Below are 25,527 nucleotides of genomic sequence, written 5' to 3'. Positions count from 1 at the left end.
GACTTCGCGTTACCGTATACACAGGTAAGCGGTCCCCCACTCTTTGCGCTCTATCTTAAGAAGGGTTGAAGGTACATAAAAGTACTTGAGACAAAAATTGAAGAGAATTTTCCATTCTACAATTTTTCTTACCACCTTAAATGTCATAAAGTGTAAGGGAAACGAGATATTTGTCGCGGACACGTGATTATATGAGACTTTTGAGGTAAGTTTTATACCATCAAAATAAAGACGTATGCAAATTTTCAGCTTATTATCTTTCATTCCGAGGTTTGCCCCCTTTTTTACCTTATTTTACTGGATTAGATAAAAATAAAGAATAAAGTAGAACCTCGTCTGTAGACAGCCGCACCTAACAGCGGTTGCTTGCAAACAATACTTGGTGATGATTGTATTTTATAATTTTCTTTTCCTCACAGGTTTTAGAACGTTTCCGCAACAGAATTTTTAATTTTTACTTTTTGTTAATTTTAATTCAACAAGAAAATCCGATCCAAATGCTCATGCATGTATGGAATATTTTCACTCGTAATGATGGATCATGCTTTCTTGTTGAATCAGTTGTCAACTGCTGGCAATCTGCTTAGACCCTGGTCTCCTTTTATCCCGTCCCGCGATGTCCAAAACACTCTTTTATTATTGAGCAAAGCATGGATTAGAATAGGAAATAAGAATTTTTCACTGGTGATTCCCCTTTTCAATCAACCACCAAGCATGAAGTAACATCTTTAAAGCTAAAAAGTCAAAAAAATATATATATTAAAAAGGTTTAAGTAATGTACTTACCTTTATACCCGGGATAGCATTTGCAGGTATAATCTTTAACCAAATCAATACAGGGGGCTCCGTTCTGGCACGGATCTCCCTGGCAATCATCGATGTTGTTCTCACAATGTAGCCCTTCATAACCGGTGTCTGTACAGTTGCAAGTATAACTGTTCAAACCGTCGATACATTGAGAACCATGAAGACACGGAGACGATTCACAATCGTCAATGTTGATTTCGCACTGTTTTCCTGTTAATCCCTCTGGACAGACGCAAGTGAATTCGTTGATGCCGTCGATGCAAGTAGCGCCGTGCATACAGGGGTTCGATTCGCATTCGTCTATATTTAAAGAACAATCCTTCCCATCATAACCTAGGAAAAACATTGTTCTAAAGTTATGAATGTATTTGTAGAATTTTACTCAAAATGAGTGAGTCATATAAAAATTTCTTACCTGGCGGACATCGACATTCAAAATTATTGACTAGATTAATGCAAGTAGCATTATTCTTGCACGGCATCGAAAGACATTCATCGAAGTCCAAGTTACAATGTTCTCCTGTATAACCAGGTTTACAGTAGCACTGAAAACTTCCCTCGAAGTTAACGCAAATTCCGTGATTGCAAATTTTGTTATCGGACTCTTTACATTCATCAATATCATCTTTACAGAGAGTACCTAAAAACATGTTAAATGTTATTTCGATTATTTTTGTTTATTTTTGAATTATCAACATCAATCATGAAAGGTTATTAGCGGAATAATTTTTGTGAAGTGTGTGTTGTGTAAATGTGTATATGCCTTGTTATTAAATAAAGTCGGTTTCCTTGTCTTTACTAACTTGTATAAGTTTTGCTTATTATACCGAACAACTCCAGCACTTCGAACTGGTACCGATCTGATGAACATGAAAATTGTTTTTAATGAAAAAAATCCTGTGCTGGCCGGATTCTAATTAGCGACTCATCGAGTTTTCATTCGGTAATCACGGAATGAAGTCAGAAAGTCATCAAGCAATTTTTAAACTAACTAAATAATTTTAATAGAAAATAAAGCACTAAATTTTCTAGTCCTTTTCCATCATATTGATAGCACATTATGTATACAAATCCTCAACAGGTCAAAAAACCATAGGCGTCACCCTATACTTGTTTTGAAATAAATAAAAAAAATTAATATTTTAAGATGCCGTCAACAATTCATTATCTTTTAAAAAATCTTCTGTAAAATAAGTGTCCATTAATCTCACTATACCTTTTTTGTGCGTAAAAAACGTCGGTATATATGCCACACGATTATTGATAATTATACACGGGTGATTAACGAGAGAATTCAATGTTTCACGAAATAAATTAATGTAAACAGTAATTTAAAGGTGATTATTGTTTTCTATACAAGTTATCGCCTGACACAAAAAGAATACCTTCTTGGAACGATTACCTGGAATTACTGATAAGGCTTCACTAATGATAGTTTAAGTAGTTTTTATGCCACATTACAGCTTATGCCAATAATATAAATTAGAAATTGTTTGCATCTTCCATTTAGTTTGTAGATGTACATTGTTCATGTCTTACCTACCTACGTTTTTGGTGTCGATATTTTGTTATTTGCATTTCAAAATGACGTCGACAACAGGTTTTATCCCGGTTAAGTGTAGTTTTAAAGGTGCCTTCAGTCTAAGAGAGAAAAATATAATATTAAATGTACACGGTGCACTTGTACATCAACCCCCTTTAAGTAATGTTCGTGAAATCGTTAACATGTGTTCAAATATGACAGGGGTTGGAGAAGCAACAATTTATAGATTCCTAAAAGAAAGAAAAGGAGGAACTGTTTCATCTCCCAAGAAGAGTGGAGGGAGTAAACCCTTGGAAATTGAAGAAATACATAAAAACATGATAAGACGCAGCGTCCACTCATTTTTTTTAACAAAGAATTTCTAACATTGGACAAAATCCAAACATTAATTATAGAAAACGAAGAGTTACCAATCATAAGCAACAAGAAATTATGGGGACTATTGAAAGAGATGGGATTTCGTTGGCAAAAGAATAGAAGAAAATCCGTTTTAATTGAAAAAGATTACATTGTATGTTGGAGACGAGATTATCTAAGAACTATTAAAAAGTACCGAGAAGACGGGAAAACAATTTTTTATTTGGACGAGACTTGGCTAAATGAAGGTCATACTGTACCATATCTATGGGTTGATACAAATGTGAAAAGTTCCCGTCAGGCATTCATCGAAGGTGTATCTACTGGAATAAATAATATTCCCGTTGGAAAAGGACGCAGACTCATAATAACCCATATTGGAAGTGAATACGGTTTTGTCAATGGTGGATTATTAAGTTTTGCCTCAAAGTCAACCAAAGATTACCACGAGGAAATTACTGCTGACGTTTTTGAAGAATATTTTGAGCAAATGTTGGATTTAATTCCAAAAAATTCTGTCATAGTCATGGATAATGCTAGTTACCATTCAAGACTAGCAGAAAAATTGCCAACAACGGCATGGAAAAAAGGAGAGATGATCGAATGGTTGGATAAACACGCAATTGAGTACAAGGAGAATTCGACAAAAAAGGAATTATTACCTATTGTAAGGCAACATAAAGCAGCTTATAAAAAATATATAATTGATGAAATGGCATTAAATTGTGATGTAATTATTTTACCTTTACCCCCATACCACTGTGATCTGAATCAGATAGAAAATATATGGTCTCAAGTAAAGGGTGAAGTCGGACGCAACAACAAAACTTTTAAATTAGAAGACTTACAACAATTATTGGAACATTCCTTATCAAAAGTAATTCCAGAAAATTGGAAAAATGCTGTTAGTCATGCTCACAAGGAAGAAAATAAAATGTGGAATTTGGATAATATGACTGATGCAATGCTGGAACCGTTAATACTTAACATTGGAGTTGAAGATTTCTTAGATTCTGAAGAAAGCAGTGAATCTGAAATGGAATTTGATTAAAATAATATTCATTTTTTTACAAATCGGCCCCTGTTACGGCCACAAATTATTTTATATATAACCAATAAAATAAACATCTTACATTTCTTGCAAATTCATTAGTACCTGTTAATCTCCATCACTCCGACACTGGTAACTTTATTTAGGGATTAGTAACCCTCAAAACTATTGTATTCTATTCTGCTTCAACCTTTATACCTGGTGGTCATACTCAATTTAAAATTGTTTTCCTATATACTTCTGTAAACTTGTTGACAAATATCTATTTTTCATTGAGTCACCCGTATCAACAGTTAAGGGGTTTGCATACATAATGTGGTATCAATATGATGGAAATGGACTATAAACGTATTATACGAATATAAATTAAAATACAAAAATATGTAAGAATAACGAAATACTAACCTGTATATCCTGGATAACAATTACAGATGATTTCATGGGTATTCTTGTCAATAAGGCATGTACCATTATGACAGGGTTTCTGAGCACATGGATCTATACCGATACTACAGTCATCGCCTGAGAAACCTGGCGGACATCTGCATTCATAATCGTTGACTAAATCAATGCATATTTTAGCTGGTGGACACTGAAATTATTCCATTCAAAATGTACATTGATACTATAAATATTACTTACAAAACAAAATAAAATGAAAATAATTAAATTAATGAGAATCAAACAGTCATGATTGAAGTGACAGATCTAAGCTTTGGGGAAAGAGAAATAAAAAAGAAAGAAGACTGGTTTGAGAAAGACAGCAATAGAAGCCTGGACCAGAGAAACAAAGCAAAAATAGAAAAAAATCATAAATAACAGAAACAAACAAGAGAAAACAACGGCTAGAAATGATAGTAGAAAACTATTAAAGCAAGGAAGTTTTACACAGAAATACAAAAATAATGGAGTATCAAAAAATCTAAAAAAATTTGTATTATTAAAGGAAGAATATAGCATGATGATATAGAAGAATTGAGTCTCAGTTTAAAAAGTAGGCTTTTGGTAAGTACCTATTTATTTTTTTGTATTCTTGAAACAGCGCCCTCCTGAACAAAATTATCACCAGCCGCCATTGGGAAGAAGAATGGAGAAGACTAACTAATCAGGAGAACATTAGAACGCCGAGAATGAGCTTATTGAGACAGATGTTGAAGATTTTAAAGGAATCCTTCCCAATCTTCCTAATATAGAAAGGAACTTAAGAGCCAAGTACACTCACAGTTTAAACTACCTTTACAGAATAGGTAAGACTACAAGTATAAGGATAACAGTAAATGAAGGATTTCTTACCTTATTTCCTACACAATCATCGATATTTACTTCGCACGTTTCGCCTTCAAATCCAGATAGACATCGGCAAGTGAAATCCCTCTTGTTGGAAGATGATATACATGTGGCGTTATTTTTACAAGGACCCAACTCACAAATATCGTAAGGTTTTTCACACGTATGCCCCATCCAGGATTCTGTGCAGTTACATAGAAAACCGTTGATTCTATCATAGCACGTTCCGCCATTTTGACATGGGGATGATGCACATTCGTCGACGTTGGTCTGGCAGATTTTACCTAGAGAAAATCATTTATAGTTACAGTGAGATTTAATGAAATGTATGTCGTTTCATTCTAAAAGTGAATTTCCTTGTTGTGGAATATTATTCAAAATGAATTTTAAGATGACTAACATTTTGCAAATTATTGCATAAAAAGAAATAGGGGTACTCATTCAGTGTGCTCTATTTTTGTTTATTACACATAAAAATTATAATAATTCGTAGTGTAGCATCTTTTCTGAATTATTTTCTGGTTTATCCTTCATATAATTCGGACATATTAGACTATCTTGTATATCATTGTGTGGATCTGCTCGATCGTATTTAATACGATTTCCGTGAAAAGTTTATTACACGATTTTCTTACAATTAAATTTGTTTACGTTCAATTCTCAGTTCCCAGATTTTCAATTATTTTAAATAGGTTTCCTCTATACGGTTACATCTTTTTTCTATCCTTGAAAGTAGGTTCTATTTATCCCTTATATTAACACGATATCACTTATATCATCCCTTAACACTTGCTGCTTGATTTGGTGGAATATAATCACGGATGATTTTTTTTACGAAGCGAGCATTGCATTTTCAGACTGAAACATCTTTGATGGTTAAGGTGAGACTTTCTTCGAGTCATTTTTGATAGAGGATTTTGAGTAACATGTAATGGTTTATCGGCTGTAACGTTATGCATAGAAGCCGCTAAGTTAGAGTTCTTCAAAATGACCCCCAATATTTTATTTAAATGAAATCGTAGGCTTCCACGGCCAGAGTCAGAATTATAGTTTATTCGTCTTCCGGGTTTGGACCGTGTCATTTGTGAGTGACCCAAAAGTGGGTTCATCTCGACGTTTCGCTACAATTGTATGTAGCTTCTTCAGGAGAACAAAAAAAAAAAAAAAGAAAAAGAAAAACAAGAGACAGGAAGATGGGTAGTTAGCAACGGTAACTCAGTTACTCAACGCAACCAGAGGCGAATACTAACTACCAAGATGGGCATTTGGTCACAGTAACTCAACTACTCAACGCAGCCAGAGGTGAAAACCAAATGCCAGGACAGGGATTCACGTCCAACAGCTCAGAACACTAACGCGTCGAGAGGCAGGGAGTGAATCCTTTTGTTCTCCTGAAGAAGCTACATACAATTGTAGCGAAACGTCGAGATGAACCCACTTTTGGGTCACTCACAAATGACACGGTCCAAACCCGGAAGACGAATAAACTATAATATTTTATTTGTTTATTAGTCGGGTGGAAGCAACTTCACTTTATTGAGACTAAAGAAGACCAATTATTGAAGAGATCAAAATGTCCCGGAATTTTTGTATTTGTATATTCTTTGGGCCTGAGCTGATTTGTATGATCTTCGACAGTGTGCTTCTAAAGTCTGAAGTAGGTTTTTCTGTGATCTGAATGAAATTTCAATTTCAGAGCAACCAATTGGCAAAATCCAGAATCCATTCCAGTGCATCCTACATTTTTTGAAGATATACTTCTATACGCACTTTCGGCGTTGGAAATTTGCATGAGAGTGAATCTCTGAAACCATTACATATGTAAGATAATGAGTAAGAGAGAGACAGAAAATGTTCCTTTTGTATATATATTTAATATTACATAATATTGTATATATATATATATATATATATATATATATATATATAATATTATATATAATATAATATGTATTAATATTATTATTTATGTGATATGTTTTGTATTATTTAAAATTAAACGTTTATAATTATTTTAGGCTTTTGTATTTCAAAATAATCACTGTTTTACCAAGAACTGTCAATTTTGAAATCCGTTAGTGTCATGTCTAATTGGCAAATCCTTTACGTGTTTGGTTCATACGCTGGTGGTTGTGAGTTCGAATCCCAATTATGAATTTCCTTTTTTATTTTTGAAATATTTAAAAACCTCATGTTAATCTTATCAAATATATGTACCTAATATACACAAAAAACATAAATTTTAAAATAAAATGAAAATTTACAACATAATCCGAGTTGTTGGTTTTTTATTTTTATTTTCGTAAAGTAAGTTATATGTTTAAAATACTTATGAATATTACATTTTAATTTTTATATTGTATTATTATATTGAATTATGTTGCAGTGTATTTATTGTATTGTAATTTTTATATTAATAACAAAATAAACAATGAATTTTACTGCAGAGTATGTTTAATTTTTTTGCATTCAACTCCTTTTATACATATATAAAAATAAAAATATATAATTTTCATTAAAATATTGATACAATCCTTCATTTACTATACTCCTATTACAGGTCAAATGTTTATATACAGCAAACGATGCACCATATACCTATATAACTAATTCTTTTTCTCTTTCTGCTCTCTCTTACCTATAGCATTACATATGTAATGATTGTGCAGATTGACTCTTATATAAATTTTTAACGGCGAACACGTGTATAACTTCTACCGGCAGTCCCACCGGACTGCCACACCCGTTTTTTTTGTTTTTTGCATTTGTTTGCGTTGTTGTTTTTGCATTTATAGATTTTATTGAATAGAGCAATGGTTTCTTCATTTATTAATTTCAATACCTCTATATCTTATCTGGACCACTGACTTTTCCCGTTATGCTATTTTTAATTGCTTTGATGACCTCTGAAGTTATTATCCAATTCTTCTTCTAGATGTTTCTTGTTGTTGAAATATCTGGGAATTTGCGGTACAAACAACTCTTCTATGTATTCATTCAAATGCTTATACACCTCATTGTTTTCGAGTAATAGCGTTAACGTCCATGAAAAATGCATTGGACACGAAAGCAATCGTTTTGCAATAATGTCAGAAAACTTTGTGTCTTATAGATTGCTGCTACTCTTTCTAAACGGCCCAAATCCCAAATAGATAATTTAATTAAGTCTAAAACTTAATTTATGGATTTTATATGACGTGCCCGTGACACATGAGTGAATCACGTGCTCGTGAGCGGGGCTAAATTTAGGAACTCACGTTCGTGAGTGAAATTAAGTAACTGTGAACGGGCGTGAACTGGAATGGAATATCACTCACGCGCCGATCCCTAGTGCAAATTTTAAATCTGATTCACTTTTATAAAGAAGGTTATGACTAAATTGAATCCCATTAAGCAAAAAATGTATTTTTTGAAAATATGGTACGGAGTCTCTCTTTTACAATGAACGACACAAATAATAATAAATTCGATGAGCATAAAAGACTGTTTTTTAATTTATTAGTAACAATTGATTAAAATACTGTAATTTTTGTTATTTTTTACTATTAACAATAGAGAGATTTTAGTTTATCATCATCTAGTCCTAAAAATTCACTATTATGTATGTATTTTACTTTCAGAAATAGGTTAACACAAATGTAAGTAAAAAGATAAATGTTATTGACTAAACTACGAACTATATCTACTACCTTGAAACCCAGAGGTGCAAACGCAAGTGAAGTGCGTCCCATTTTCAGTGCACTGTCCCGAATTGAGACAGGGCTCGCTCGAACAGAGTCCCAACTTGACATCGCAGTTTTTACCACTCCAACCAGGTAAACAAGTGCAGAGGTAGCCACCCAACTGTGAATATACCAAAATAAGTGACCTTAGGGTGTTAGTAGAAAGTAAGAAAGCTCCGCATGAACACAAAACTTACCGCCCACTGTTCATTGTCGTTTCAAATTTCTGGAATATCAGTTTTTTCGCAAATATAAAAAACACAAATCTTTTGAATATTATATTCTATATTTTCTTTTAGAATAATTACTAGAATTGACTAACTTATTTTAAGATTACTTAAATTGGAAGAAATCTCTATTTGAGAGGTTACACAACCACACTTATGCAACATTTTCTGTTTTTCCAGATTGGGAATTGGTGATGAATAACAGGGTCATAGTAAACATTATATATATATATATATATATATATATATATATATATATATATATATATATATATATTAAATTTTAATTAAACATCTAGTCTCAAAGATATCTCAATTAAATATATCATTGAATCGTTTCTCTGGTTTTGCGTTTTTGAACCATTATTAGCAATACCTATTTTTCAATTCCCATGTTAATGTTTCATGTTGATTTATAAATTAATTAAGTATTTCAGCATTACGAAAAAATGGTACCAACCAATATTTATAATATTGACTATTTTTATTTCATTTTCCAAAAATATTTATTAAACATATAGACCTAACCAAACTCTACATTGACAATGTCAAACTACAATCACTCGGCACGGTGAGTAGGCTACTACCGAGCCAAAGAAATAAGTGATTCCATGCTTTCCTTACATTACGATTTTTTTCGATGGCTGTATAATAAAAAAACTGATATTCCATGAAACTTGAATAAACAATGTATTTTTTCTGTTCACATGCGCTCTACGAATCAACATACTCACATAATCTTTACAAGAAACGCCATGCAAACAGGGGCGTGTAATGCATCGTGATTGAGTGCTACAAAAAATTCCCGTCCAACCTTTGGGACAAACGCACACGAAATGAGTAAGCAGGTCAATGCAAATTCCTCCATTTTTACAGATTCCAGGCTTACACCGATAGGCCCTTTCGCATGCAGGGCCTTTAGGTTAGTATGAAGCAGCATGCAAAGGTAAATATAATGGTAAATGATTAAGAATAAAATGAAAACATACAGTAAATTGTTGTGCATTGGTAAATATTCATATTGATATCACAATTGTTTTAACTATCACGATACGGTGTCTAAAAGTAAAATTCTCTCTATATAAATATTTACAAAATGCAGAAGCAAAAATGATACAAAACAGTGAAGTACTCACCCGTGAAGCCATTGGGACAAGTACAATTAAACGAGCCCTTGTAGGGCGTACAAGTACCACCGTTCAAACATGGATTCCTGGAGCATACAGTGGACGTATTGCAGTCTGGGTATTCTCCAGGATTCTCGGGTTTGCAGACGCACACTGAGCCTCCGCCTGTTACTTCTTTGCATTCCGCATAGAAGGGGCAAGAGTTTGAATCGCATTGACGCAACTGACCACCGGGTTCTATCTCACAGTTGGTGCCCAAGTAACCGTTGATACATCGACATTCGTATCTGTCGCCATGGCTGATACACATTCCGTTGTTTTGGCACGGTTTCGATAGACATTCGTCGATTACCTAAAATCAGAAAATTTGATATAAATATACAGGGTTGGAATTCCAAGAAATGAATAGACAAGAAATACAACGAGCGAATTATGCGCACGTCAATCATTGCGGTGAAACCAAATATTCTTAAAATTTAGGAGGACAGGAAAAACATTTTTCTGCACTGTATTGTAACCGTTTCAAAATTTATTATTATAATTCCCAGTAAATATTCAAATCAATGTTGCTCACGCCATCTATCCGCCGAGTGCATTTAAATTACCTCAAGGACGCTACTGTAGTTCCTAATAGCTCCGACAGTCGCCTCAAAATTGGAGCCTTCGTAAATTCCTCGCCACTTTCTCTCTTTAAATGTCCAAACAGGACGAAATTTTGTTTGAGTGGTCTCTTGACGAGGTAAGCCGGAAAATTCTTTTTCTCTAATACCTTTTCAAATAAATATTTATTTTAGACTCTTACCAAGAGCCTTAATACTTGCTAGAACTATGTTTATTGGTCCGAGGTTATATAAATAGCTATGGATTTATGATGTGTTCTGAAACCAACAATTCAAAGAATATCCCGTTTGTTTAGCCGCCCAATCCTATATATTTTTATGGTGGATATTGTGTTTCTGCTGCGATGGATTCAGCGTTTCTGCCAGCCTGAGTGTCTAGAGGGTGGAAAAAATTATATCCTTTCTACACAAAATACGAGCATTTAGATAATTCAGGTTTGATCTATTACTTAGATTATTTATAATACAGGTTGGTACTGTATATATAAAGTGTAAGTAATTGTACAAAAAGAAACAGTAGATTCAACACTTTAAAATATTACGATTTAAGCCAAATTGCTTTAATAAAATGTTGATATTAAGAAAGATACAGGGTGTTAAAGTGCAAATTGAAAATTTTATTTTTCGCTATAAGTTTCATGCTTGTAAACATTTATGTATAAAAATTTACAACTGGGTACTTTTAAATATGAGAAATTATAATTTGATGCACACTTTGATGTAACTGATAAAGGGCGCCATATATGTGGTATAAATTTGCACTTAACTTTTTTGCTCTTTAAGTTACCTGTATTTGGGACAAAAAATATTAAAGATACATTATTTTAACAAAAAAAAAGTTATACCTGTCAATAACTTCAAAACTCAACAGTTTTCGAGATAATCGCTTTTTACAAATCAGCTGCTTAATTCTGATTTAAGGCAATTACTCCAGGCAACGAAGAAAAAATAGACAAAAACATTAATACTTCTGAATTTTGGTATAAAATACCTTTAACTAAAGTTAATAGTTAATGAAATATTAAATAAAATAAATACATCAGCAGGATAATTAATAATAGGATTTGACAAAATAACAGAATAATAGGATTTTACATCAAACAGTTTACGTTTTATGTTAAATTAATGCATAATCAAAACATTTTGTTCACAAATCAAATTAAGAAATAGTTAAACTAAATAACATAACTTTTTGTTAAAGTAAGTGTTCGATATGTCCTGGACTGAGCACGTGACCAACGAAGAGGTACTACGCCGGATAGGTAAAGAGAGAGAGGTAGGAATAAGTATAAAGAAAAGAAAGTTGGAATACTTGGGTCACGTTATGAGACACAATAAATATAGAGTACTACAACTGATCGTCCAAGGGAAAATAGACAGCAGAAGGGGTCCAGGGAGGAGAAGACACTCGTGGCTCCAAAACTTGCGGCAATGGTTCGGATTGTCATCTGCTGAACTATTCAGATCTGCCGCAAACAAAGTCAGAATAGCCATGTTGATTGCCAACGTTCGGAACGGACAAGGCACATGAAGAAGAAGATGTCCACCATTTTCTTTAATTCATTTGTCACTATATTCCATAAAAGATCGTCTCATATTAAATAGCATCATTGGTTCTAAAGAAACTGCTGCAGTATTTATTTCTACCCATAGTTGGTTGCGAATGTTTATGGGATTCTTATAGACACGCATATACTTATATACACGAAATAACCTATCGATGACATTACTTATTTATATGATTACGTTACAGCTTACGAGTAACTATAATTACAACTCGAACAAATGGACTATTATGATTTACTAACGAACTAATATTATGCTGAACTAAATTGCCTGTGTGTTTACTATATTTATAACAATATCGGTTATTAGGCCAACGCTGATGTTTTTGTAAAAATGCCGAGTCTTTAAGGTTACATTTGTAGCAAAAGTATTATGAAACAAGACACATATGTGTTATTCAATACCTGTGCTCTAGTTTCTATTTGTCCTAATAAAAATGGGTTAACAATTTACTTAATGAATAATAAGTATTCTTTTCGGATTTTTTATGAATTAAATAATTATATCAATATCTCACCACATTGAGAAGGAATATGACGACCACGACCAATCCAACGTTCAGAAAAGTTGATTTTAAGTATGTTCTAACTGCCTTCTCTCTAGAATGTGGTGGTGTACCATCTTGCATAAACCACATATTTTGGGTTTTCAGCATTTTACAATAGAGAAAAAGTAATACAACGCCATTATAGAAACTTAAGAAGTGATAGAAAAGGGAAATTGTAAACATGATGACGGCCAATGTTTGAATACGAACACGGCACCTAAAAAAGAAGATGAAGAATCTTTTCTCCAATAAGACATTTGGCACCCATAACAAAGCATTTTGTGATGGTACATTATCATTTTTAAGTTGTTTTAATAAGAATAAACTATGAATTATGCTTATCTACAGGTATTCAGTGCTTTACCACACAAATATCAAACTAAGAATTATTATGCAGCTGACTTATAAAATGCGATTATCTCGAAAACGGTTAAATTTTCAGGTTACTAACAAGTATACCTTTTCTTTGTAAAAATAATGTATCTTTCATATTTTTTAACACAAATAGAGCTAACTTAAAGAGCAAAAGAGTTAAGCGCAAATTTATGCCCCACATGTGGCATATGTGGCGCCCTCTATTAGTTACATTAAAGTATGTATAAAATTATAATTTATCCTCCTCAAAAGCATCTAACAGTAAATTTTTGTTTAAAAATATTTACAAACGTAAAAGTTATAGCAAAAAATAAAATTTTAAATTTCCACTTTAACCCCCTGTATCTTGCTTAATATCAACATTTTATTAAAACCAGTTGGCTTAAATCGTAATATTTTAAAATGCAGAATCTACGGTTTCTGTTTGTACAATTACTTAAGGACCACCCAGTATATATTTTTTTTTTGTGAACAGTGAAGATTATCAATGAACTGAAGTGATTTATTATTGATCTTTTGATTACAATAAATATATACATTCTACCTAATATACAAACTTTTTTTATGTGAACGAATTCCGAAATTTGGGATAAAGTATAATTTTATTTTCATATATTTCTCATTCATAATCTAATGCCAAGATATAAAATGTTTGTTTTCTTACGATATGAATTTATTTTAGTTTCGTATAAGCACTTCTCATGTGTAATTTAATACCGTAAACACAGATTGTTTATTTCTTTTCTGGGATGAAGTAACTTTTTAACGTAGAATCTTTTAATAACTTTTTGTTCCTTACAAAATAATAAAGGTTAACTCTGTTTTAAATTTTTCATTTTAATTCTTTGTCTGAGCTCGTTTCCTTACAAGAAAAACTATTAAGGAATGGCGCCCAATTCATTTTAATTTTAAAGATAATACAAACAGATTCTATATGATTTTTGAAGGAACCTCGCCCAAACTCTCCGACACGAGCAGAAAAGCCTGGATTGTTTGTGTACTTTAGTAAATAGTTTGCTTAAGTTACAATATGAGCTGAATTATAATGTATTTTGTTTGTTGTTCTGAGCTGACAGATAGGGAGACGCATTAAGCCAATAATATTCAACCTCATATTGAATGGAAAATATCGCCACAAAAATCAAAAATTCTAGTAATATGAACAAAACCAATAAGACTCTAGAGAGGTGACTCTAGAGATTGAAAAAAAAATAGTAGAACAAGTAATAAAATTTAAACATTTCAGAATATATAAAACAGAATGGCAGAAATAATGAAATGAAATAGGAAGCAGAAAATAGAATAGCACGAAAGGAGTCACCAATCGGGAGAAGAAGCTTAGTTCTACCTATAAAGCGAGACATGAAAAACAGACAAAATTCGGTAGAATGAAAAGCGCAAACCAGCTCGACTCAACAAAGGGGCAATGCTCACAGTACAGTATTAAACCTCTTGCTAAACTTTATAGGTTCACTTCTTCGAGTTCCTAATGTGTATATAGTAATAGTATTTTAACCTAAACGTGGTAAAATCCAGTTAATAGCGATATTAAAACAGTTAAATTGGTTCAATCCTTATAGGGACAAAAAAAATATCGTTACAATTGTATTAGTACTTACACTTCTACAATTCCTTCCTCCAAATCCTGGTAAACACTGGCACAAATATGAACCGTAAGTGTTGAAGCACGTTCCTTGGCTAGAACATGGATTCAATTTGCATTCGTTCACATCTTTGTCGCAAATTCTTCCTTCGTATCCGGTATGATTGCAATTACAGGTAAAATTATTATAACTGTCCAAGCAGATTCCGTCGTTTAAGCAGGGATTAGAAAGACATTCGTCTTGGTCGATTTCGCAATTTTCGCCCTCGAAGCCTTCTTTACATCGGCAGTAAGTCTCTTCCGTATCAGGGTTGACGTCGCAGACACCGCCGTTTAAGCAAGCTTTGTTTTTACACAAGGGCTGAGTCTTGAGTTTAGTTTCGCATCTTTTTCCTGTGAAACCAGGGCTACAAGTACACGTAAAATCTCCTGATTGGTCAGAGGTGCAGTTGACAGCAGAGTTTTTGCATATTGGCGGGACTTTGTCACATGGATTTCCTAAGTCTATTTCACAATTTTTTCCAGAATATCGCGGGTTGCACAAACATGTGTAGGTGTCTTGTTTACTAAGACAGGTTCCGTGCCGCATACACGGTTCTGTTTCGCACCAGTCAAGGCCCTTTGGTACACCTACAAAGACATAAAACATTGTTTAAACTGAAACTAAGTACTTATCAGTCAAACATTAAGTATTCATTTGAAAAACTACTCCGCCAAAAAAGAAACCAAAATGCATTGATATAAACAAAATATCTTTACATCATGTTCTCGCATTTCAATCTGAATTATTTGTTATAGCTTGTATATCATTTATACTTACATGAATCATATGGTATAGGGCAAGATTTAAAAAGAACATTATGATTCGATTTAATTAGATTTGGATCAAAGACAACTGTTGGTCCTTCCAAAAGACATCCATTGAACTGTTTTCCTATGAGTAGAACAGCAGCTCCTTCGTTGTACAGTCCGGGACTAACCAATAGTTCATTTCGATATGTTGAATTTGCCAAAAGCTAAAATCATTTATTATTAATTTAGTTTTTAAAAATAGTCGATTATTAATCAATAGCCTTATTACTATATTTTAATATTATATTAATTGTAATATTAACTTAGTAATCAATATTTTTACGTTGTTCTGTAGGTTCAAAGATTAAGTGAAGTACGAAATGGTTTAACTAACTTTATTTAACTCAAAACTCACTTAATTACAAATATTACAATAACTAATTACGTTAATATTTATCACTTTGAGAAGAATCCGCACTGATGCGTAGAATTGGCAATAATAATTTGAAATCCCGCCCCTGCTGGCTTATATAATGTGAACGAACTATCTCGAAACTGTTGACGATCAAATGTTTCGGGAACTCAGAATATTCTCTTTATCGGAGTTCGCAGAATATTGTGGTGGCGGAGAGAATTCTTGATTTCTCTAACGCACAGGGTCGCAATGAGGGGTATTTGGCTCATAATATAATATTAATATATCAACACCTAGATCTCCACTGCTCCACTGGAATTAATTCATTTCTCTTAATGAACAAGAATATAAAAAATAAATATAGGCAAAAGATAGAAACTGGGTTTCAGATAGATAGAAACAAACAGGCTAGAACCACAATCTGAACAATAAAAGTAAGTGACGAAGTTATTGTCAACACACAGAAGAAAGAAACAAATAAAGAATTGGTATGACAGAGAATGTGAAAAAGCGAAGAAACGATGTAGAAGAAAATAAAAGAATATAACACAAGAATAAGCTGAAAGAAATTTAAATTGATAAAGTCATTTTACCAGGAAATTAAAAAGATAGATAAAGGATACCAGAATCAGAGGGTATATATCAAAAGTGAAGAAGGGATATTAATAAGTGTTGCATAATGAGATACTGGAAAGGTAAAAGACCTATTTCCACGGTTTACTAAATAACAATAGAGAAGAAGAAGAAGAATCGACTACGTAGCAAACCCGACGGATGAAAAGCGTGAACAATACAATAGAGAGAGAGCCTTAGCCAGAAGAACAGTAAGGAGAAAAAAGAGACAACATTTACAACAACAAATTGAAAAAGTAGAACGTGAACACAGAAGCAAGCAAAATAAAAAAATTTTACAAAGAAGTAAGACAACATAAGAAAGGTGCATATATAAGAACACCGAACTTTGTGAGAGATAAAAATGAGCAAATGATTACAGCTGAAAATAAAATAATCGAAAGATGGGCTGAATACTTTGAAAGTCTTCTAAATGTCCAGGTAGACGCGGATGGAAATAAAGCAAATTGTGAGTACCAAACGGCCGAGATAGAAACCCTAAAAAATGACAAATCCCCGGGACTAGACAATATTGATGCAGAACTGATTCAAAAGGAGGGCATGAACTTAAAACTAAAATACACCAATTAATGAAAGAAGCCTGGGAACAAGAAATAATGCCAAAAGAATGGAGTGGCTGTATTATCGTGCCAATACATAAAAAATGCAGAAAGGATACATGTGGCAACTACAGGGGAATCTCACTAATCGGTACTACATATAAGATATTAGCTTCAGTTGTACTAAAACGATTACTGCCATATACAGAGGAAATTATTGGCGATTACCAATGCGGCTTTAGACCTGGAAGATCAACAATCGACCAAATATTTACTATCAGACAAATGCTAGAAAAGTATTGGGAATATAATAAAGAAGTACATCAGATCTTCATAGATTTCAAACAAGCATATGATTCCATAGATCGCTTAAAACTGTGGAGTGCAATGATGGAGTTAGGCGTACCAAAGAAGCTGACCATGATTGCGCGAATGTGTGTCAACAATTCCTTTGCACAAATTAGAATAGCAGGCAAAACTTCAAAGGCTTTCGGCATAAGCACCGGACTCAGACAGGGAGACCCGCTGTCCCCATTACTATTTAACCTAGCATTGGAATATGCAATGCGAAAAATCTATACCAGAGTCAAACCAGACTTAACTGCCAGAGGAGCAAAGATTATTCTCGCATTTGCAGATGATGTAGATGCAGTAGCACAGACAACACTGGAAGTTAAGGATATAGTATCGAACTTTGAAGAAGCAACACTAAGCGTAGGCCTGAAAATAAACGAAGAAAAAACTAAATACATGGTCGTATCAAAAAAGGAACGACAGCGAATAAGACAAAACATTACCATAAACGATAATAATTTTGAGGTGGTCAAAGAATTCAAATACCTAGGAGCAACAATTACCAGTGAAAACACAGGAGAACGGGAGGTTGAAATACGAATACTGGCGGGGAATAAATCATTCTTTGCCATTCAACATCTAATGAGGTCAAAGCTTCTCTCAAGGCGTGCCAAAATCCAAATGTACAAAACCATAATACGACCAGCAGTGACATATGGAAGTGAAACATGGACATTGAGAAAGAAAGAAATCAATAAGCTATTAGTATGGGAACGCAAAATCCTGCGAATTATATATGGTCCTTGCAGGGACAGCGTGACAAATGAATGGAGGAGCAGATACAACAATGAAATAGAGACTCTCTTCGGGAAAGGAAACATCGTAAGATACATAAAAGCCATAGATTAAGATAGGCAGGCCACGTGGTACGGAGTGATGACGACAGACTGATTAGCAATGTGTTTTGGGAAAGACCAGATGGTAGAAGATCGACAGGAAGGACTAGAAAAAGGTGGAAAGACGCAGTCAGGGAAGACCTGAAGAAGATGGAAGTAAGGCCATGGGAAATAATAGCACAGCATCGGAATCAATGGAAGGCAATAGTAAACGCGGCAAAAACTCACGAAGAGTTGTAAAAGCCAATGATGATGAATAGAGAAGAAGAACTGGACATGGTACACGAAAAGGCATAAACAAGAGATAAGCCTAACAGTACAAATGAAGGAAGGACAGATCGACAGTTTCGAAACAGTCCAAAAATTGATAAGAACAGGAAATAAAAAAAAAGAATTACAAAGAGTAATCAAAAGTACGAAATCCTGAGATCGCTAATGAAATCGAAATTTGTGTCAAGGAAAACAAAAGAAAGAATTTACAAAACGTTAATAGGAACGACAGCAATATATCTATGCGAAACGTGGATGCTAAACAAAGGCCAAGAAGAAAAACTAGAATACGACGGCTAGGGCGTGTGCAAAGATTAGAAAATAATAGAATGCATAAAATTCTACTGAATAGAAGACTCACGAAGAAAAAGAAAAAAGCTAACCAGGTAAAAGGTCCAGATCGATTTGAAAAAAATAAACAGGATAAGCTGGAGGAGAATAGTAAAGGGCGCATGGGAAAAACTGTGACATATACAATGACAATATAAAATAGACATCATCATTATCTTTTGCTCTACAATCGTCTGTGGATCCTGGCCTGCTCTAAGATTCGTCGCCATTCTGTTCGGTTTCTGGCAACGTGTTGCCATCTTCTGATCTCTAGTATACCTAAGTCGGTCTCCACTCCATCTAACCACCTAATTCACGGTCGAACTCTGCTTTTTGTCACTGTGTTTTATTAATGAACGTTATGATATCTGGTTCATTAAAGACTTGGTATAATTCGAAATTAAATCTTTTGCGCCACTGCCCTTGATCGTTTATAGCTCCAAATATTTTGCGGAGTATCTTACGCTCGAATATTCCCAGAAGTCTTTCATCCTTCTGCGTTAGAGTCCGTGTTTCCGCCCCGTATGTGAGGACCGGCCTCAGCAGTGTTTTGTGTATCATAATTTTAGTTTTCCTTTGGATATTTCTTGAGTGAAATTGTTTTTGGAGAACATAGTATGCCCCTTTTGTAAGGTTTATTCTTCGCTTGTTTTATTGTTACTAGTCACTATCGCCACAAATGCGTGTAAAACTACATGATACCACCAGAGAAATTCATATCAAGCGAGGTGTGAGACAGGGCGACACTCTCTCACCTAAATTATTTATAACGGTCCCCGAATACGCCTTTAAAATGCTAAAGTGGGAAAATAGAGGAATAAAAATAGATGAAGAAATGCTCAATCATCTGTACTTATTACCGAAGATCTGGGTGAAGCACAACAAATGGTACAAGAATTAGAAAACGTATCTTCAACAATAGGTCTAAAAATGAACATCAGTAAGACCAAATTTATGACAAATTTAGTTCCCAGCGAACACGTAATCATCCAAAATCAAGTGGTAGAATTGACAGAAAAGTACATATATCTTGGTCATGAAGTCAGAATAGGCAAGGACAACCAGAGCTGCGAATTTCAACGACGAATAACACTTGCTTGGGCGGCATATGGTTCACTAAGAGACATCTTTAAGAGCAACATCCCGATAGCTATGAAACGGAAGACATTTGACCAATGCGTTCTTCCTATTATGACATACGGAGCATAAACTCTCACGCTCACAAAAACAACAGCACTAAAAATGCGAGTGGCACAAAGGCGCATGGAAAGATCAATTCTCGGCGTGACAAAAAAAGACAAAATAAGGAATCTAGACTTAAGGAAAACAACAGGTATCGGTGATGTCGTCGAACGTATAGCCAAGCTGAAATGGAATTGGACGACCACCAACACGCTGGATGGACGACATTGGACGAATATCAAAGAAATGGCAACAAGAAGCACAGAACCGTGAAAAGTGGCGAAAAATGGGAGAGACCTATGTCCAGCAGTGGACAGAAGAGGTTGCATGATGATGATGATGATGAAGTCACTATCGAGCCAAGGTATGTGAAGCTGTCACCAAGTTCAAAGATATGACTTCCAAATGCTGTTTTCCGTTCCTCATTTGCTAAATATAAAATAGACAAGCTTGTAATTTTGTAATAAGCAGTCTTGTAGATTAAAGAATGTAAAAATGAACTTTTGTATTTGTAATTTCTTAAATCTAATATAACATACCTGAATGTTACCGTCTACTTCAATAGTTAAGTTTCCTGACACATATTGAAGATACACCGTATGCCATTTGTTGTTTAGAAAGTTTCCTAAAATCTTATGTTCATATTTCTTGCCGCCGGTCCTTGCTTCGAAACCCACCTCGTCAGAATTTACAGAAAGTTCAATAAGGTCGTCGTTTAGTTGCTGGGAGAATAGATTCCCACCTAAAAAAAAATAATTTAATGTTGTAAAAATAATAATTTTGTAAAAACAATTTGCAAAAAAAATAAACAGTTTTCGAATAAAATCGAAAAATATATTGATGTTAACCCTTAACTACCATGGCCAAAAATAGTAACATTTGTACCATGGCAGGGTCAAATTTGACCCCCCATTGTTTTTTGTATCAAAAAATATTCTTTTTTTAACTGGTTTTATTTTAAATTATTTTGTTTACAGATACTTTTACATTTATATAAAAATAAACGAATTTGGTTAATTAGATATAACTTTATTTAAAAAAAACTTTTGTATTCAGTCAAATTAACATAGCTATGCACTTTCTCGAATTATAAGAAAAATAATAACAATGTGCAGTTTTTTTATATCCAATGGTGAAATCTAGGTATCATAGCTCCTACCTAAAATAAAAAAAATCGATTTAGATTTCGTATCTCAAAAATGACAAGCATGATTTTACCTTAATTTTCAACACAGCTTATGCATAACGTCTGTATGCGGGAATGATTTTTGCAAATAAAATCTCGACATTTATCGCACGATGAGCTTTCTTTCTTTTGGTTTTTGGAATATGGACATATTTTACACCTTCCCCTCTTTTTTCGTCGTTGTGGCTCTGGATTTGCGGCAGGCATTGGTTCCTGAAGTCCGGAAACTTTAAAAATGGCACTACGAATTTCTCTCGGTAAACAAGTTTGCTGAGCTCTACGAGTTAAATGGGCCTTAATAAGTTCTTGACCTAAAGTGGTTAGAAACAATCTTCTTTCCATTATTTGATTTTGCTGAACTCCATTAAAAATTACGTTAGCATTTAATCCTGCAATGTCCAAAATGCGAAACCATATTACTTGAGGCCATCTACGAGTCCTTCTGCCAGTTTTATAGCATGCACATTTCTTCTCCAATGAATCCACCCCACCTTTTGTCTCATTGTAAACATTTATAATCTCTGGCTTTCCATTAACCATTGTATTGGAATGATGCATAGTTGACACTAACAACACTGCACGATTTTTCTTAGGAACAAAAGATACAAGGCTCTCGCTTCCTGTAAAATCACATAAGGCAGAATTAAGTGGCCTGTTTTTTGGGGTTGAAATTCAGCAGGAACCTCTCCTTTATTTCTTTTTAGAGTTCCAACATATGAAATTGTATGGCTTCTCAGTTCTTTTATGAGCTCAATGGACGAAAACCAATTATCTGCTGTTATGTTTCTATTTGTACCAGAAATTGGTGGAATAAGTGTCAAAACATCTAGAGTGGGGATGGATAACTTTTTTGGATTTGCTCTGCGTGTATCTTTTTCAGTATATATAAAACCATTTAGCAAATAATGTGTCTTAGAGTCTACTAAACACTGCATTTTCAGACCGTATTTGTCTGGCTTTTTTTTGAGATACATCCTGAATTGGCACCTTCCTCTAAATGCAATAAGCATTTCATCTATTGTGAGATATTCACCACAGCTATAATTGGACTGGCAATTAATTATAAACATATTAAAAATATTGGATATAGCTGCCAGTTTATCTCCATGCGCAATACGTTCTTGTCTAGTAGCTGGGTCGTCAAAACAAAGGCTTCCAAGCAAAAAATAAAATCGGTTTAGTGACATGGTTGCTCGAAATATATCAAGGCCAGTACCATTCGTAGCAAATAAAGACCTTAAATCTTCATTATTGGATTTAAATACCCCAGTTAAATATAATAAGCCTAAGAAGGCCTTTAATTCAATTATGTCAAGATGATTGGTATATTGACACGATAAATTGTGTAAATTATATTTAGAAGCCATATTAGTTATTCGTTCATTGGTTTTCTCAAGAATTTCTTGCAATATATCGTGGCTAATAATACATTCCCAAGCATCAACTGGTTTCTCTGGCATACTAGCTCGAGCTTTTCCAATAACACCAGGTAAATGACTAATTAAATTATGCTTACGTGTACGAGAAAAGGTGGGAGAAGTTTTAGACCACTTGTACCTATTTTTGCCATAAAACACATCCCTTGAGTCAGCTATATTACTTTCTTCACCCGAATATTCATTACCAGTTTCGGAATTATTAATTTGCCAATTTTTTTCGTCATCATCGTCCCATTCCTCTTCACTGTCTGTTTCGTGATCACTGTGTTCACTAGCCTGGTCTAAAAACTCACTGTCACTATCTAGTCCACTGTCCATAATTTTTTGTCGCTCCTCTTTAAGTTCTTTCTGTGTCAGAGGACGTTTATTGCGACTACACCCCGCCATTTCAAATTACTCGTTAATTGCACTAGAAACACTTATACCATAAGCGGGTCAAAATTGACCCTATGCGTGCCTAACTCTGCAGTAGTAACAGATAAACTAACGGAATTTTCGTAGATCGATAAATCACCTACCGGTCGACGATTAGCAGAAAGCGCGCAATGCTCAATCTATGTTTCGGTAGCAAAACTTGGCATTAAAAACGCGGGGGTCAATTTTGACCCCGCCATGGTACTTAAGGGTTAAACAGGAAAATGAATAGTAATACGAATGAAAAAAAAAAGATGTCACAGAAAGCGGTACAGTAGATTAGCGCGACCTTTATACTATGCTTCCTATATTTTTAAAACGAAATACTATTTTTAAAATTGAATAGAGTGATTTTATTAATTATTTATTATTTATATTTTAAACAAATTATGTTATATTCAAATAATTGAATGAAGTATTATGTTTGCTCTTAACGCCATCTGTTGACGTATTAACAAAGCATACCTTGTTTACTTCTTTTTTATTAAGCCAATCAACAATTTGTCCTTTTCGTTAACATGTTGAAGGCTTTTCCATTTGACGACTAAAGTAAAGAGCAATGTCTAAACATATTGTGCAACCAGTTTCAGTCTTTATTAATATGTCTGTTTTTAATACTTTTTGCGTTCATGCAAAAAACAAAACTTTATTGAACTATATTTAATGACAAACTGGTTCTTTTTTACACTAGGGCAATAAAAATTTTATTGCGCTTACCTTTCTTCTATTACAGCTTTTTGTGATGATGACAGACATTTAAACCGACTACATTTAGTTCATTTTCTGTGAGATTATAATATGTTTTATAATTGTTTTACATATTTATGTAACATGCCAATAATTATTACGAGCTCACGGTTATTATAAATTGGTCTAATGCAACTGTAATTCTAAAAACTAATGTGAAAAATTAATCCTGATAATTACATGAAATTTAAAGATTTTAAACGAGTGATATTATTAGAAAATAGATGACCGTTATGAAGAACTTGTTGGAATCTTATCAGAAGTCAATGAACAACAAATCTAGAGTTATTAAAGTACTTAGTAAATCAAGAAAACAATATGCATATTTCTGAATATTTTCCAAAAAAATCGTATGATATTAAACCCCCCTTATTATACCTTGGTTTGGGCGCTAAGAAGATTTATATATCTAAATAAAACATTTTTGATTTTTGCAGGATTGTAGAAAAATAACCCTTCAAACTAGAGAATATTTTACATATTTTTTATGGCTTTATGAGTTGAAAATTCAAAAGCAATAAAATAATTATTATGACCGCTCTTCGGGTACTGTGTAAATAAATATGGGTCTAATTTATGCAGGTGTGAAAAAGGGTCGATTCAAATTGTTTTGAATGTAGCGACGGCTCGGAGCCACAGATATTATGTAAATAATCTTTCTTATACACTCGCGATCATAAAATCCGGGTTACCTTGAAAATCACCGATATTTCATTTTTAACGAGCTTTATCGTAAATAATAATAACACAAATACAAACTAATGCATGTTTCTGAGAATATTTGCGGTTTCCTTTGTAACAAAGAATTCCAGAATTCCAATAGTGCCGATTTCGCGGTAAAGTGCACACTTCCCAAAGTGAACGCTACCTGTAACTCCGCTTGTTTTAAATGTCTCGTTTGTACTTCGACTTTCTGTTCAAATGCAACGGACAAACGTTTATTATTGCCACCATTAGTGTTTATTAGTGCCATTAATAGTGTTTATTTTTTGACAAAAATGCCTTTGACTGGTGTTGAAACGGCACAAATTGTTGCACTTGTGGAAGACGGTCACATTCAACGGCAAGTCGCAAGAACTGTTGGCGTAAGCCTTTCTACGGTTTAACGAGTGCTTCAACGCTTTCAGAAGGCAAGTTTACTAATCAGGCGACCTGGCTCTGAACGAAGAAGGAGGCCCAAGGCACTAGATGACCGTTTCCTTGTGTTTCAGGCTTTACGAAACTGGACATCAACTGCGGTTATGCATCAAAATCGTCTAGAGGAAGTACGAAATCGCAATTTTAGTGTTGCAACAGTCAGAAGAAGACTTCGTTCTTCTTGACTATCTTCTCGTGTAATGGCTAGAGGACCGCCACTTCGCCGGGTGCCTCGAGTTGCACGATTAGCTTTTCCTCGACAATACGCGCATTGGGGAATTAACAATTGTAGCAAAGTGTTATTCTCAGATGAATCCCGTTTCTGCCTAACTGGATCCGATGGACGTGTAAGAGTTTGGAGGAGAAACGGTGAACGATTTTCACAAGCTTGCATTGCTCCAAGAATGCCATTTGGTGGAGG

The 25,527-nt window shown here is 33.9% G+C and overlaps 1 protein-coding gene across 1 annotated transcript in view; it reads right to left on the bottom strand.

Annotated features, from left to right (window-relative positions):
• The window catches only part of crb (cell polarity complex component crumbs), a 111,457-nt gene that overhangs the window by 30,754 nt on the left and 55,176 nt on the right, over positions 1 to 25,527 (bottom strand). The window contains exons 3-10 of the mRNA XM_072539654.1: positions 20,723 to 20,925; positions 15,653 to 15,848; positions 14,849 to 15,462; positions 10,131 to 10,473; positions 5,052 to 5,329; positions 4,164 to 4,350; positions 1,223 to 1,447; positions 787 to 1,140 (exon numbers count right to left, since the gene is read on the bottom strand). Coding sequence (XP_072395755.1) covers positions 787 to 1,140; positions 1,223 to 1,447; positions 4,164 to 4,350; positions 5,052 to 5,329; positions 10,131 to 10,473; positions 14,849 to 15,462; positions 15,653 to 15,848; positions 20,723 to 20,925 — 2,400 coding nt within the window. The remainder of the gene's footprint in view (positions 1 to 786; positions 1,141 to 1,222; positions 1,448 to 4,163; positions 4,351 to 5,051; positions 5,330 to 10,130; positions 10,474 to 14,848; positions 15,463 to 15,652; positions 15,849 to 20,722; positions 20,926 to 25,527) is intronic.

The sequence above is a fragment of the Diabrotica undecimpunctata genome, chromosome 1, assembly GCF_040954645.1.
Source record: "Diabrotica undecimpunctata isolate CICGRU chromosome 1, icDiaUnde3, whole genome shotgun sequence".
In the NCBI taxonomy this organism is placed as follows: domain Eukaryota; kingdom Metazoa; phylum Arthropoda; class Insecta; order Coleoptera; family Chrysomelidae; genus Diabrotica; species Diabrotica undecimpunctata.
Note: the sequence above shows the minus strand (reverse complement) of the source record. Positions and strands in the feature narration are given on the sequence as shown.